The sequence below is a fragment of the Myotis brandtii genome, unplaced genomic scaffold, assembly GCF_000412655.1.
Source record: "Myotis brandtii unplaced genomic scaffold, ASM41265v1 scaffold165, whole genome shotgun sequence".
Taxonomy (NCBI): Eukaryota; Metazoa; Chordata; class Mammalia; order Chiroptera; family Vespertilionidae; genus Myotis; species Myotis brandtii.
This window is the reverse complement of record NW_005356042.1, coordinates 13,169,561-13,183,394: the sequence shown is the minus strand read 5'-3', so window position 1 is coordinate 13,183,394 and position 13,834 is coordinate 13,169,561. Positions and strand designations below refer to the sequence as shown.

At 39.5% G+C, this 13,834-nt stretch overlaps 1 protein-coding gene across 1 annotated transcript; it reads left to right on the top strand.

Annotated features, from left to right (window-relative positions):
- The first annotated feature begins 4,047 nt into the window (after positions 1 to 4,047).
- CLEC3A (C-type lectin domain family 3, member A) lies at positions 4,048 to 11,827 on the top strand. Its single transcript, XM_005862599.2, has 3 exons — positions 4,048 to 4,251; positions 8,933 to 9,016; positions 10,672 to 11,827. The coding sequence occupies exons 1-3, from the start codon at positions 4,137 to 4,139 to the stop codon at positions 11,061 to 11,063; spliced, it is 591 nt and encodes a 196-aa protein (XP_005862661.1). The 5' UTR covers positions 4,048 to 4,136; the 3' UTR covers positions 11,064 to 11,827.
- Positions 11,828 to 13,834: the final 2,007 nt, after the last annotated feature.

Genomic DNA, 13,834 nt, shown 5'->3' with positions numbered 1-13,834 from the left:
GGTACGTCTGAGAAGATGGTCTTTGAATTTAGACCTGGAGGACAAGAGGGATTTAGTCATATACAAAATGGTATTAACTTAGACACACACAATGAGTACCAGTTTAGAAAGGGTGGGACATAGTAACAGAAAAAACACGTGGAAAAACACAGTGGTGGTGGAAGGAGAGAATTTAATATGACTCAAAGTTGGCAAAGGTCTCTACAACTGGAGAAAGTCATCAGGAGTTTGGGCCTAGATGAAAAAGATGAATGGATTAATCAGTACAGATTGGTAGTTACAAAATAGCCATGGGGATGTAAAGTACAGCCTAGGGCAGTGGTTGGCAAACTGCGGCTCATGAGCCACATGCGGCTCTTTGGCCCCTTGAGTGTGGCTCTTCCACAAAATACCGACTTCTGCGCATGGGCCACGAAGTTTCGATCGCACTGTACATGCGCGCCTGCACGTGGTATTTTGTGGAAGAGCCACACTCAAGGGGCCAAAGAGCCGCATGTGGCTCGCGAGCTGCAGTTTGTCGACCACTGGCCTAGGGAATATAGTTAATAGTATTGTAATAACTACGTTTGGGGCCAGGTGGTACTGGAAATATCAGGGGAACACTTTGTAAAGTGTATGATTGTTCAACCACTATGCTGTCTGTATACCTGAAACTGACACAAAATAATATTGAATATAAACTGTAATTGAAAGCAAAAATTTTAAGTGTGGGCTTCAGCAAAACTATTCTGTATGCTATTGTAATGGTGGATGTATGACATTATACATTTATTTTCTAAAAACCCATAGAGCTGTACAGCACAAAGAGTGAAACCTAATATAAACTATAGACTTTAGTTAATCATAATAATATAACAATATTTATTCATCAGTTATAAGAAATATACCACACAAATGCAACATGTTAACAATAGAAAAAATGGGGGGGGGGGGTGGCAGGGAGAGGAGATATAAGGGAGCCCTCTCTACTTTCTGATGAACTTTTCTGTAAATCTAAACTGCTCTAAAAAAATAAAGTCTGTTAATTTTTAATAAGAAAGCATGGGCTCTAAGATCTGGCTAAAAGAAAACAAATCAAAAAAGTGTCAGAGGCTTTCCTGGAAAGGAAAAGGAGTTTAAAAACAATATAGATTAAAAGAAATAAGAAAAAACAATATAGATTTATTTTGAAGAAAAAAGATACCTTGTTCTTATAAGTTCAGTTTGAACACAGCACATATCAAAGGTCCAAGAGAAATAATTAGTTTTCTATCACTATTCTGTAACTTTGAAATCTCAGAGCAAAGGGTTTGAGAAGCTGGCAAAAAGCATTTTTGATCCATCCTATGATCAATTGTAAAACATTGATCCTTTTTCCTATTCAAATCAAAGTACATTTTTCACAGCCCAGGGCAAAAGAGCGAGCGGTCTTCTGGGGCCAATCAAAACTAGATTTTAATTTCTACTTCCACCCTTGGGATCTGAGTGACACTGACGAAATCTTCTTAACTTTTCTGAGGCTCAGTCAGTTTCAATCAGCTATCAGATGGAGAGATTACTTATCCCATAGGCTTGCTGTGAAGACTAAAAAGAGATGGAATTCCAGAAATGGTATATACTATTATATTTCACTAGAGGCCCGGTGCACAAAAATTTGTGCACTCGGGGGGGGGGGGCAGTCCCTCAGCCTGGCCTGTGCCCTCTCGCAGTCTGGGACCCCTTAGGGGATGTCCACCTGCTGGCTTAGGCCCGCTCCCCAGGGGATCGGGCCTAAGCTGGCAGTCAGACATCCCTCTGGCAGCCTGGGAGCCCTTGGGGGATATCCACTTGCCAGTGGGGAGCAGGCCTAAGCTGCAGTCGGATATCCTTAGCACTGCTGAGGAGGCGAGAGAGGCTCCCGCCACCACCGCTGTGTTGGCAGCCATCAGCCTGGCTTGTGACTGAGCAGAGCTCCTCCTGTGGGAGAGCACTGACCACCAGGGGGCAGCTCCTGCATTGAGCATCTGCCCCCTGGTGGTCAGTGTGTGTCATAGTGACCAGTGATTCCCAGTCGTTCTGCTGTTAAGGTCAGTTTGCATATTACCCTTTTATTATATAGGATGGTAAGGATATTACAGCTATTGTTATTATTAAGCACTGGACATTGTGCTAAGTGCTTATACCCATTATCTCACTTAATCTTTCCCACGGCCCTGTAAAGTAAGCATTCCTAGCCCCATCACTGAGATAAGAGAAGGCTCAGAGAGGTTCAGTGATTGCCCAAAATTACACAGCTGATAAATGGGTGAAAGTAGAATGTAAACCCAGCTCAGCGTTTTTTCACAATGCTTTCAAATGCCTACTCATAGATTGCCCATATCAATACAAGGATTTTGCATTATAAGTAAAATCTTTACTTTTTTATTTCAGTTACATTGCTATATTATGTCTGACTTTCTCATATCAGTGGCCTTCCTCTGGTGTAAATATGTGGGTAGATTATAACGTGGCTTTAACAGGGAGGAAATAAAGATGCATTGGACTGTGGTTTTCCTTACTAAGATTCAGAAGGAATCAATCACCCCTTGATTCTTCCTGTATTGTCTCAAAAAAAAAAAAAAAGCTGAAATAAGTTTGGTCCTTCCGACCTTCCAAAATCTTCAAGCCCTGCTGTCTTTCCAGATAACAGCATGGTGAGGTCAGTCCATAGAGGCATTTCCCCGAGTTCTAACTCACTCCAGCTTGGTCATGTCTATATGGCAGTCCCTTGCTTTTGATACAAAAGTCTATCTGGCTCCCGATACTTGCCTTTATAGCCCATTGTTAAAGTTTTTCATTATATTTCTCTGTTATTTATATATTTCACTTGAAAGTATTATTTAAGTGGTTGGGATAGCTTCAAGAAAAAAAAGTATTGGGTGGTTGGGGATTCCCCATAAGATAATTATAATTGATATTTTACATTAATTCTTGTGGAAATAATTCACTATCTTAATTTTCTTTTCACTCTAAGAATGTAAGTCCTAATTTTTATTTTTTTATTTTAGAGAGAGAGGGAAGAACGGGGAGAGAGATGCATCAACTTGTTGTCCCAGCCCTAGCCTGTTTGGCACAGTGGATAGAGCATAGGCCTGCGGACTGAAGGGTCCCAGGTTTGATTCTGGTCAGGGGCACATGCCCGAGTTGAGTTGGGGAATCAATCCCCAGTAGGAGGCGTGCAGGAGGCAGCCGATCAATGTTTTTCTCTCATCATTGATGTTTCTATCTCTCTGTCCCTCTCCCTTCCTCTCTGAAATCAATAAAAAAAAAACTATATTTTAAAATAAATTTTGTTGTTCCACTTATTTATGCATTCATTTATGCATTCAATCCTCATTGAACACACAACCTTGGCATATCTGGATGATGCTATAATCAACTGAGCTACCCAACCAGGGCAAGGATGTAATTCTTGACGAATTCATAAAACCCTTATAAAGGGAGGCCTTATATCTTATTATGAACTCTCCATTTCAACCATCTTCATTATTTCCTGTAAGCAAACCATTCCCAAGCTGCATATGGGCTGTGTACAGGCACAGTGGGCATAGACACACAGGTGGTTTTGTGCTCTCTCTCTCTCTCTCTCTCTCTCTCTCTCACACACACACACACACACACACACACACACACACACAGTAACTTTCTTATTTTCGGGTGGGTTTGCGGGGGGGGGGGTGTGTGTCATTTTTTGCCCTGAAAATGGAATTAAACACTTTCCCAGAACATTATTTAAGTGAACTCCAGATCTCCAAATGAAAGACTTAAATGTTGGGGTTTTCCCAGAGACCCCCAAACTTCCTGGAATTTAAATTTTTTAAAAAAGGGAAAACAAGCAAAACCCTTCATCCCTCAGCTAACTCTAATACACTCTGAAAAGGCAAGTCAACTAGGAAGTGTAGCACCAATATTAACACAGAAAACGTCTGCCATGAGGAAGGAGAACAAGGGGCCACCTCATGCTGTGGCCAGCCGAGGCACTCAAACATTTCGTCAGCAGGACGGCAGCCAGCCTTCCCAGCTCACTTTTATAAAGCTGGCCCCTGGCATTCCAGAGCAAGATGTAGCTGTGCAGTCTGCTTGTCCCTTAGCTACTTCAGAGGAGCTGGCAAAGTGGCCACCAGACCTGCCCGGGAGCCATGGCAAAGAGTGGACTTGTGATTTATGTCCTGGTTATCACCTTACTCCTGGACCAGACCACCAGCCACCCATCCAAATTCAAAGCCAGGAAGCACAGCAAACGCCGCGTGAAAGGTAAAATACTGGGCTTGCTCAGGGTGGGGAGGGGCTGGACAATATTTATTTCCAAACCCCTCCAGGAGACTGTGCCTGGTGACAGTACCATGCCAGCGTACGGGAATGGCATTTCATGGGACTGAATGACTTTTTAATTCTCTGGAGAGTTTGATATTTAAAAGAATCATGTAATAAGGGTGTTTTTTTTTACGGTGATAAAAAGCTCTTATAATGTAAAAAGAAATTCTATATTGTCTATCCTTTGTCAAGTGGATTACATAGAATGTTCTTTAGAGGGAATCGCCGGGATATGTGGACATCTGGTATTATGAATGAGGAGTCAAGCAGAACATATTGATTATAGAGTACAGTTTCACTCGTAGAGATTGTGTGACATTATTCAAAGGTAACTGTGAAATAATTATGATCCTATTAAATGTGTAGTAGAAGATAGAGCTATTGGTAATTGTGACTTCTTTTTTTGTCACTGGTTACCATGTAGATATATTTTCATATCTTGCGACATAAGAACAGTCTATACTATATATTTAAGCTTTTTCCTGTCACAGATAAATTGAACCTCTCTTTGACTTAAACATATTTTAACTAGCAACGTCATATAGTGTTTGAAGACATTTTAATGCAAAACTAAACCTAAGAGCAATCTCAAATTCTGGGTGGCTTGCATTAGGTTATGAGATAAAAAGCAAATGCTGCAAAGAACAAAAATGATGGCAATTTATTTACAACATACTGAAACCAAAGCAAAAGGGAAAACACGGGTAATGTTTTATCTCATCCTCTGAGTCATTTTCATATCAGGATATTTTAAGGTAAACATTATGACACTATTTCTGTATCAGTTGCACTTCGTTATTAATAAAACACACACAAAAATACCAACAAGGTTGGTTTTGATGTGACACAACACAGATGACTGGTGGATAGAAAGGGGGCTTGTGTTGTGTTTTGATAATAAAGTGCGCTTTTCTAGAAGAATTTATTTATACAATTTAAGTCTGATGCAAAGTTTCTTAAGTGGAATCTTTTTTCCTTATAAAATATTATATTGCCCTGGTACCTTATTTAATGAAAGATTGAAATATTTCCCAGGCGTAGGTACAGTATATTCAGTATATTGCTGAAGATGAGGGCAGGGGAAGGAGGCGAGAGAAGGTACTGGGTGATGTGGCACATTTTTGTTGCCAGCATTTCCTCACCAGTGGGAGGGAGTGCAAAGTGGTCACCACCCAATAGGGATGTGGGGAGGGGTATGAGTGAGTGTGAGTGTGTGTGCGTGTGTGTGTGTGTGTGTGTGTGTGTGTGTGTGTGTGTGGTTTTTCTGGAGTAATTGCAGTTCAGGTCATAGAGAGCTCCTTCCTCAACCCCCACATACACACACATACACACGAACACACACTTTTTTTTCCTGACTGGGTACACACCTTAAATATCACCCTCTGAAAGCAGTTCATGCTAATTTTGCCATCAGGTTCCAATAAGCAGATGCTACAGTAGATGAAGTAGTAAGTCTAGACTTGCAGAATAGTTCTCTCCCCAACCTCTCACACCTTTAAACTATTTTAAGCACCTGTAAATAACACTTTATGAAATCAAAGTGAAAGCTATTTCTCTCTCCCAATCCTCTCCACAGAATTAGCCACTATTAACTACTGGCTAATATTCACAGTTTTTTGAATGCACAATTAAAAATTGATATTTTTAACAAAATAAGAATTGGCTATGCAAAGTGCCTGGCAGACAAACTAATTAATTTCATCTATTAACACTCAGAGATTCATATCTACACAAAGCTTACCTCAGTCATTTTAACAGCCGCATAATATCACACTGTATAGATGGGTCATGATTTACTTAATCTGTTCTCTTGGTGAACTTCTGTGTGGTTTTCAATCCATCTCTGATTCAGTGCCTCAGTGAACTGCTTTGTACACACATAAAGATACTCGCTGACTTTTGATGGGGTAACATCCTGATAAACCCATCATAAATTAAAAATATCACCTGGACAGTGTTGCTCAGTGGTTGAGCATCAACCTATGAACTAGGAGGTCACAGTGTGATTCCTGGTCAGGGCACATGACTGGGTTGTGGGCTCAATCCCCAGTAGGGGTGTACAGGAGGCAGCCGATCAGTGATTCTCTCTCACTATTGACATTTCTATCTCTCCCTCTTCCTCTCTGAAATCAATAAAAATATTTTTTAAAGAAAAAATACAGTAAGTTGAAAATGCATTTACTACACCTAGTCTACCAAATATTGTAACTCAGTCTAAACGACCTTAAATGTGCTCATAACACAATATTAAAAACAAAACAAAACAAAAAACTGCTAGCAACACAGTATATACTCTAAAATATCTGCCTCTGCCCAGCATCACAAGAGACAATGATACCGCATAACGCTCACCCAGGAAACGATCAAAATTTAAAATTTGAAGTACAGTTTCTACTGAAAGCACATGGTTTTCACACCATTGTAAAATCAAAAATCATAAATTAAAACATCCTATCAGGGACTGTCTATAAGTATATTGATCCCCATGATAGGATGTTAGGATACATTTCTAGAAGCAAAATTTCGGGTTAATCACACTTTCCAATTGGCTCCCAAAATGACAGCATCAATCTATGATCCCATCTTCAGTGTATGAGACTGCCCCTTGTCTACATACCTTGACAGCCCAACATCATACCATCAGTTTAAGCCCTGCCAACCTAACCAAAAGAATAAAACCTTTTAAAATTTGCATTTATTAGATTGTTAATGAAGCTGAGCTATTTTTCATATGTTTAGTTGTCATTTCTTCTGGAAATTATTTTTGCATCATTTCTACACTGTACCTATTTTGGAGAACACTAATAATAAAGTGAAAAGGAGTCTGTTTTTAAAAACTCAAAATGGCAATTGAGTGATTTAGTTCCAAACAAAAGCTTTTTTGGTACTTACTATATAGGTCTCAAAAAATTATGTGCTGCAGTAATGAATAAAATATAATTTTTACAGTGAAATAGTTGATCCCTGTGTTCACTGTAGACAAAACATTCACATTTGTCACAAAAGAAGCAGCAGAAGCCAAGCCATCTGGATAATGACTTCCATAATGATTTCCCAGGGGCCTAATATTAATTCTTGTGTCTTTATGTTAATTATAATGTTTACAGCTTCTCTGTGGAGGTCAGTTATTTAAATAGAATGGAGCGGGAAGGTGAGAGGGATGGGGGAATAACATGTATAGAGTTGACAATTTGTAACTTGGAAGCAAGTCTTCAGGTCTTTACAAGCCTGGCCCCCAACAGCCAATGGTTTTGTTCTCTGAACATATTTATTCTGGATTGAATGGACCCATTGAGGAAATCCTTAGGCTATTTATTTCTGAGCTGAGCTAGTGGATGTTTTGAGAATTGATGAGCAGTATGAAGTGAAACAGAGCTGGGAGCCACCTCTGAGTACCACAGAAGGCATTTTCCTAACCCAAATGTGGAAAAACCTGGCTTGCAAAGCACATGTTTAAGGGGATGGAGATCAGCGTGTTTGGATTTGGGACTGACTTGAAAAACCCAGGACAGAGCATAGATTCTCTATATGGCATCTCCACAAGGAGGCATCTGAGGACAGGCCCTGTCAAGCTTTGAGCATCTTCTCTGCCCGAGACCACATGTTAGGGACCAAGCAGGTGAAGGCAATCACTGTACAAAAGTAGATGGGAGGGATGGGAAGAAATGGAGTCAGTGAGCATCAAATCCCGACTCTGTACCTTACCAGCTGGGTGACCTTATGCAGGTTAATTCAACTGTCTGTGCCTCTGTTTCTTGGGGATAGTGATGGTATCTATCTCATAGGAATATTGAAATAATGAAGCTCTTAGCACATAGGGTATGGTGGCTTTTAATACTTTTTAATATGATTTATTACAATTCCTGCCTTTGAAGAGCTCCCAAGCTGTCAATCTCCAAGACAGTCTCCATCAGTCCTGAAATTTTGTTGATTCATTCAACAAACATTATGCGTGCCTATTATGTGCCAAGGAATACCCTGGATAATAAGACAGATAAAATTAAGTAAAATAATTATAGATTGGAGAAAGTGCTTTGAAGAAACATAACGGTTCAAAGAAAGAGATTAGCCACAGGGATGCTAGAGAGGATAATCAGAAAAGTTTTCTCAAGTGCTTTGAAGAAACATAACGGTTCAAAGAAAGAGACTAGCCACAGGGATGCTAACGTAGAGAGGATAATCAGAAAAGTTTTCTCAGAAGAAGAGATGTTTACACTCAACAAAAAGATGGGTAAGAGTGTTCCAGGCATAAGGAACCCAAAGGAAAGGATCCCAAGATGAGATAGCTTGCTGTAGGATGCATCTGAGAGTCAAGGGGTCTGAAGCCTGGTGGAGGCAGGGTCGCATGGGAAGGGGCTGGAGAGAGAAATGGGAGGCCCATTGCACAGAGGGAACTTCTAGTATTGTTGGTATTATTATCTCCACCAAACCCTTATGAATCTTCCCAGCCAACTTATTTTCATGCTTTATTTTTCATGTACACTGGGCGCAATTTCATCAAAACCACCCTTGCTTTAGGTTTTGGATTTCAAAGCTTCAGTTTATTTTGTTTTATTTTCATATTACTTTAATCATGTGCTTTTTATTTCTCCCTTACCACCCCACCCTAAAATATCCCCAGAAAAGGATGGAGACCTAAAGACTCAAGTTGAAAAGCTCTGGAGAGAAGTCAATGCCCTGAAGGAAATACAGGCTCTGCAGACAGGTAAGACCTCATCTCATCGATGCCTGTCTCAAAGGAGATAGGGGGGAAATTGTGATTTCCTAGCAATTCAAACCATACCTAGAGTGCATGTCAAGTTCTAGGTGACATATTTTTAAAAGAGACATTGACAAGCTAGATGTGTCTTGGAGAAAGGATCCAAAAGCTGAGGAGATGACTGTTTGGGAAATCAGCTTGATTTTCCACTCCTTTCTTTTATATAGAGATAAAAATAGGCATTTCAATAATACAATTGTAAAAGTCTGTTCAAAAGTCTTCTCTTATAGGCAATGAAACAGAAGTGAAGCGAGTATTAACTACCTTAAATAATTAGCATTCATTGGATGTTTACTAAGTGCTCATTGGAAGATCTGCTGAGATTCAACTAAACAGAGGGCCACAGGACTCAGGCATGTACATCAAATGCAAATGGAAGGACATTGGTTAAACCACAGCTTGCCAATAGAGGGCAGCATCTGGCGTTCCTTTCTTTCTGGAGCAGAGCTCCCAGGGGTGAGGAAATGAGAGCCACACTGGGTGGTTCAGGAACAGCCTGGGCTTGCAAAGCTCATACCCACAGGGAACAATACTCTCTTCGTAACTCAAAAGTAGAGCTTCGAGGGTCCCACAAGAGACCTGCCCAATTATAAGAGTTATAGCCTTCAGAGAAGACTGAAGTTACAGCTTTCAATCAAGTGCTTGTAACTCCCAGACCATCCATGTTACCAATTCAAGGTCATTTTTTACCATAAGCAATGTTGCCTAGCAACACTGGTGATATATCCCCGTTATCAGGTTTCCAGGGAAACAGAATTAGAAAGTTAAAAGAAGGTCAAATGTGCATGCAGAAGGGGAGTTTTATTAATGCTTCACCTAGATGAGCACATTAATCTCTAACAATTTATGAGATACCTGCCATAGTGATTATCCTCATTTTACAGATGAGGAAACTATGGCACAGAGAAATTAAATAATTTGCCCAAGCTTTACAAAGCTAGTAAATGTCAGAGCCTGATCTGCCCCTGCTTTTTGCCTAATCTATCTTTATGTTTGGTTTATCCTGGATAACCTAAACAATATATATAGCAGGGCTGAGTTATCTGCATAAGAAAAACACTGTCTCTCTCTATACAAACTCAGGCTTTTGATTTTGTTTTTAATAATTATGAAATATCATTCCAGTTCTAAAAGTCCCAAAGAAATTCAGCACATAGTGGAGCTACAATAACTAACAACCATGTGTATATCAAAGCGTCATGAGGCGAAAGGCCATATTTTAAGGGAGGGACAGACCTGGATGTGCGTAGTTGTAATCTTTCATGCTAAGTTATATTTTTACATGCTAAGTTGTTGCAGATCACAACTTTTCTAAGCCTTAATATCCTGATATGTAAAGATGGGAGTAATAAAATCCCACTTCATGGGACTGTTGTGATTATTATATGAGTAAAGTGCTTGGAAAAGATCAAAATTTATCTTTTTGTACATTGTATGTACAATGTCCAACACATACAAAATCTCCAGTAAATAAATGTTGATTCAGCATTACCATCACATATCATTCATTCCACAAATATATACTGGTACTTGCCAGGTCCAGTCCTGGATGTCTTATACTCAAAAAGCATTTTAATATTTCAAATCTCACATCTTTACAGTCTGTCTCCGAGGCACAAAATTTCACAAGAAATGCTACCTTGCTTCGGAAGGTTCGAAGCACTTCCATGAAGCCAATGAAGACTGTATTTCCAAGGGAGGGACCCTGGTAATCCCCAGAAACTCAGACGAAATCAATGCCCTTCGAGACTATGGTAAAAGGAGCCTGCCGGGTGTCAATGACTTTTGGCTAGGCATCAATGACCTGGTCACAGAAGGCAAGTTTGTTGATGTCAATGGAATTGCCATCTCCTTCCTCAACTGGGACCGAGCACAACCTAATGGTGGCAAGCGGGAAAACTGTGCCCTGTTCTCCCAGTCAGCTCAGGGCAAATGGAGTGATGAGGTCTGTCGGAGCAGCAAGAGGTACATATGCGAGTTTATCATCCCTTAATAGATCCTTCTCAAATGCATCTTCCAAGCATGATTTATAGGCTAATGGTTCTCAAGAATAAGTTAAATTGTCCATAGGAATACAAGAATCAGCCAATTTTGCTACCATGTTTCATTGTGATTTTTCCCTTCATGGGGCATGAGGGATCAGAAAATAATGATCCAGCTATGTTCACACTGTTAAAGTGGCTTCTGCAAAATGGGCTTCAAATCCTCTTTTTCCTAGTCCCTCTCACTTGTATAGACGAGGTCTGTATTAAAAATACAATAGCCAGAAAAGCAAGCTTCTCTTGAAAGTTTAATATATATTTTGTTCATGAGAATTCTCTAAATCAGAGATTCTAGGTGCTATATAATCCAAAACCTTTTTAGTCTGATGCTCAATGTGTTCCATTCTAGCCTTAGTGCCTTGTTAGCCCATTCCCTTTTCTTGGAGTTGCTACATCGCCTGGTAGAACTTGTATCTTGTCTACCATGTCAGAACATGAATGCCTCAGATTCTCATTATTTTTTTTCTTCAAGACCCCTTCCCATATACTTTTTCTTTTTAATTCACAATCAAGATCTGAAAGGAAATGATAAGGCAGCATATTTGGTCATTTTCCCCTTCCAGCATTACATTACCACTTCCAATTTGAATGGCTAACCTTAAGGCAGAACAAGAGCAGCAGATTGTATGAAAAAATGGAAAAAGAAAAAAATGTCTGATTTTTCATTGCTTTAGCATCCTACTGTCCTTTATGAAATTGAAGATGGATAATCTATATCTATATCTATCTAGATATAGATAGATATAGATATAGATATATATTCATTTCTTTTTTACATACTTCATATTTCAATAATCATATATTTAAGTCTATCAGGGGCAATCTATCTTTGGAGGTTAAAAATTGGATTTCAATAAAACTACTTTGGAGTCACATCTCTGTGCAATTTTTCATTCTGCCAAATGCTATTCCCATTAAATTATTTAACTAGATTGTGTAAAATAACTTCATTGCTTACTATGAAATTACAATGTTTAGGCTTGGGAGAAATGGGTTTTTTAAGAGCAAATAATTTTAAGTATATTCTGTACTTCAAAAGCAAACAATTTTAAGTATATTCTGTTCTTCAAATATCATTTTTTTTCTTTAAATATTGAATGCATTTTGTATTATCATTCTCTGCAAACTTTAACTATATGTGCTTGGAATTATGTTTTGGTTCTTTCAATTGTACAATAATAAAGCCTGAATTCTGATCAATCTGGATGTATCTGGATATTGATTATAGTTACTCAAAATATGTTGGTTTATATCAAATTTGACACAATTTAGGGGGTACTCATGATTTACATGTACTAGGAAAATAATTTTACCTGACAATAAAGAGGAAAAGTCTGTGGGGGAAGAGGGGCACTTTAAAAAGAAAATTATATCTGCAATTGTTTTTGGTTGACCCTGGCCAATGGGTCAACTCCAATACAATCATAATCTCCTCAAAGATGATGACAATGAAACTGACACCATTATAATTAGCTAGTTATTAATAATAGGAAAGGAGCAAAAGAAAGGCCAGACATTATAAACATAGCCACCAGGAAGCTGCAATTTCACATTCTTTAGGGAACCACCAACCCATTCCTCACAGATTATTGGGGGAAGGGTTCCAACAAATGGGAGATAGATACACACCCAGTGAAGTTGGGGTGACTAGGGAAAGTGCCTGTCAATCAAACCTGGGAACAGAGACCATTGGCCAAAATGGGTGGGGCCACTGTAAGCCCACAAAAATCGAGGGATACATAATCCCCCAAACAAAGGAGTTTGCTTTTCTTGTGACTCTTGGCTTTGAGGCTTTCTTGTTCCTGTTCCTTGCATTTACCCATGTTTTCTCCAAGCTATGTGGCCCTGTGAACCCCACATAAAAACAGACTGATGGGCTGTGGCTGCGAACACACACTAAACTAGCCTAATGTTGTATTGGACTGTGCAAACATGGAATGGAAGCTCTGGACACTGGCTTTGATTCTAGCCCTACTGAAGCCATAGCTACACTTCTTTCTTGGGGGAAGGAAGGGAAATGGGACCTTGGAAACTTCAGGGTTTGATTCCACAGAAAGAAAGCTTTCTACAACATCTCATCCTCCCATGTGACTCTCAGAAAATTCTTTTTCTTGTGATATCACGAGAAGCCCACTCCCACAAGGAACAGATGGGAACATGGACCTCTCTCCACTGATAACAAAATTAGTGGACATTATAGTATATCCTCATCACATTCCAGGCACTGTCCTAATTTTAAATAATTATTAATCTTTAGAACAACTCTGGGAATTAGGCTCTGGAACAATTTCATTTCATAGAAGAATAAACTGAAGGAGAGAGATATAGTAACCTGCCCTATAAGTCACAGGACAGGAAGTAGTGGAGTTGTAACCAGAACTCAACAAGTTGCTCAGATCCTACACCCTTAGCAACTATAGGGAGATATGATAAGATCAAGTTTATTCAACTAGGCCCTGGAAGTGGACTCTAACCTGTTCTCCCAATTCCCTCATATGGGGTAGCAATTTGGGCAAACAGCTGATCTTGATAAGGCACTCAGTCTGAGGCTGCTTCCCAAAGGGCTGAATAAAGACAACCATGGCTCACACAAATCAGTGTCAGAGTTTGGGTTTCTAGGACATGGAGTTAATAATATCATCCTCCCTGAGCACCCCAATCAGAAAGCTACAGAGAAGAAGCTTAATTCAAAGAAATAGATGAAATTTAGTGAAGGGAAATC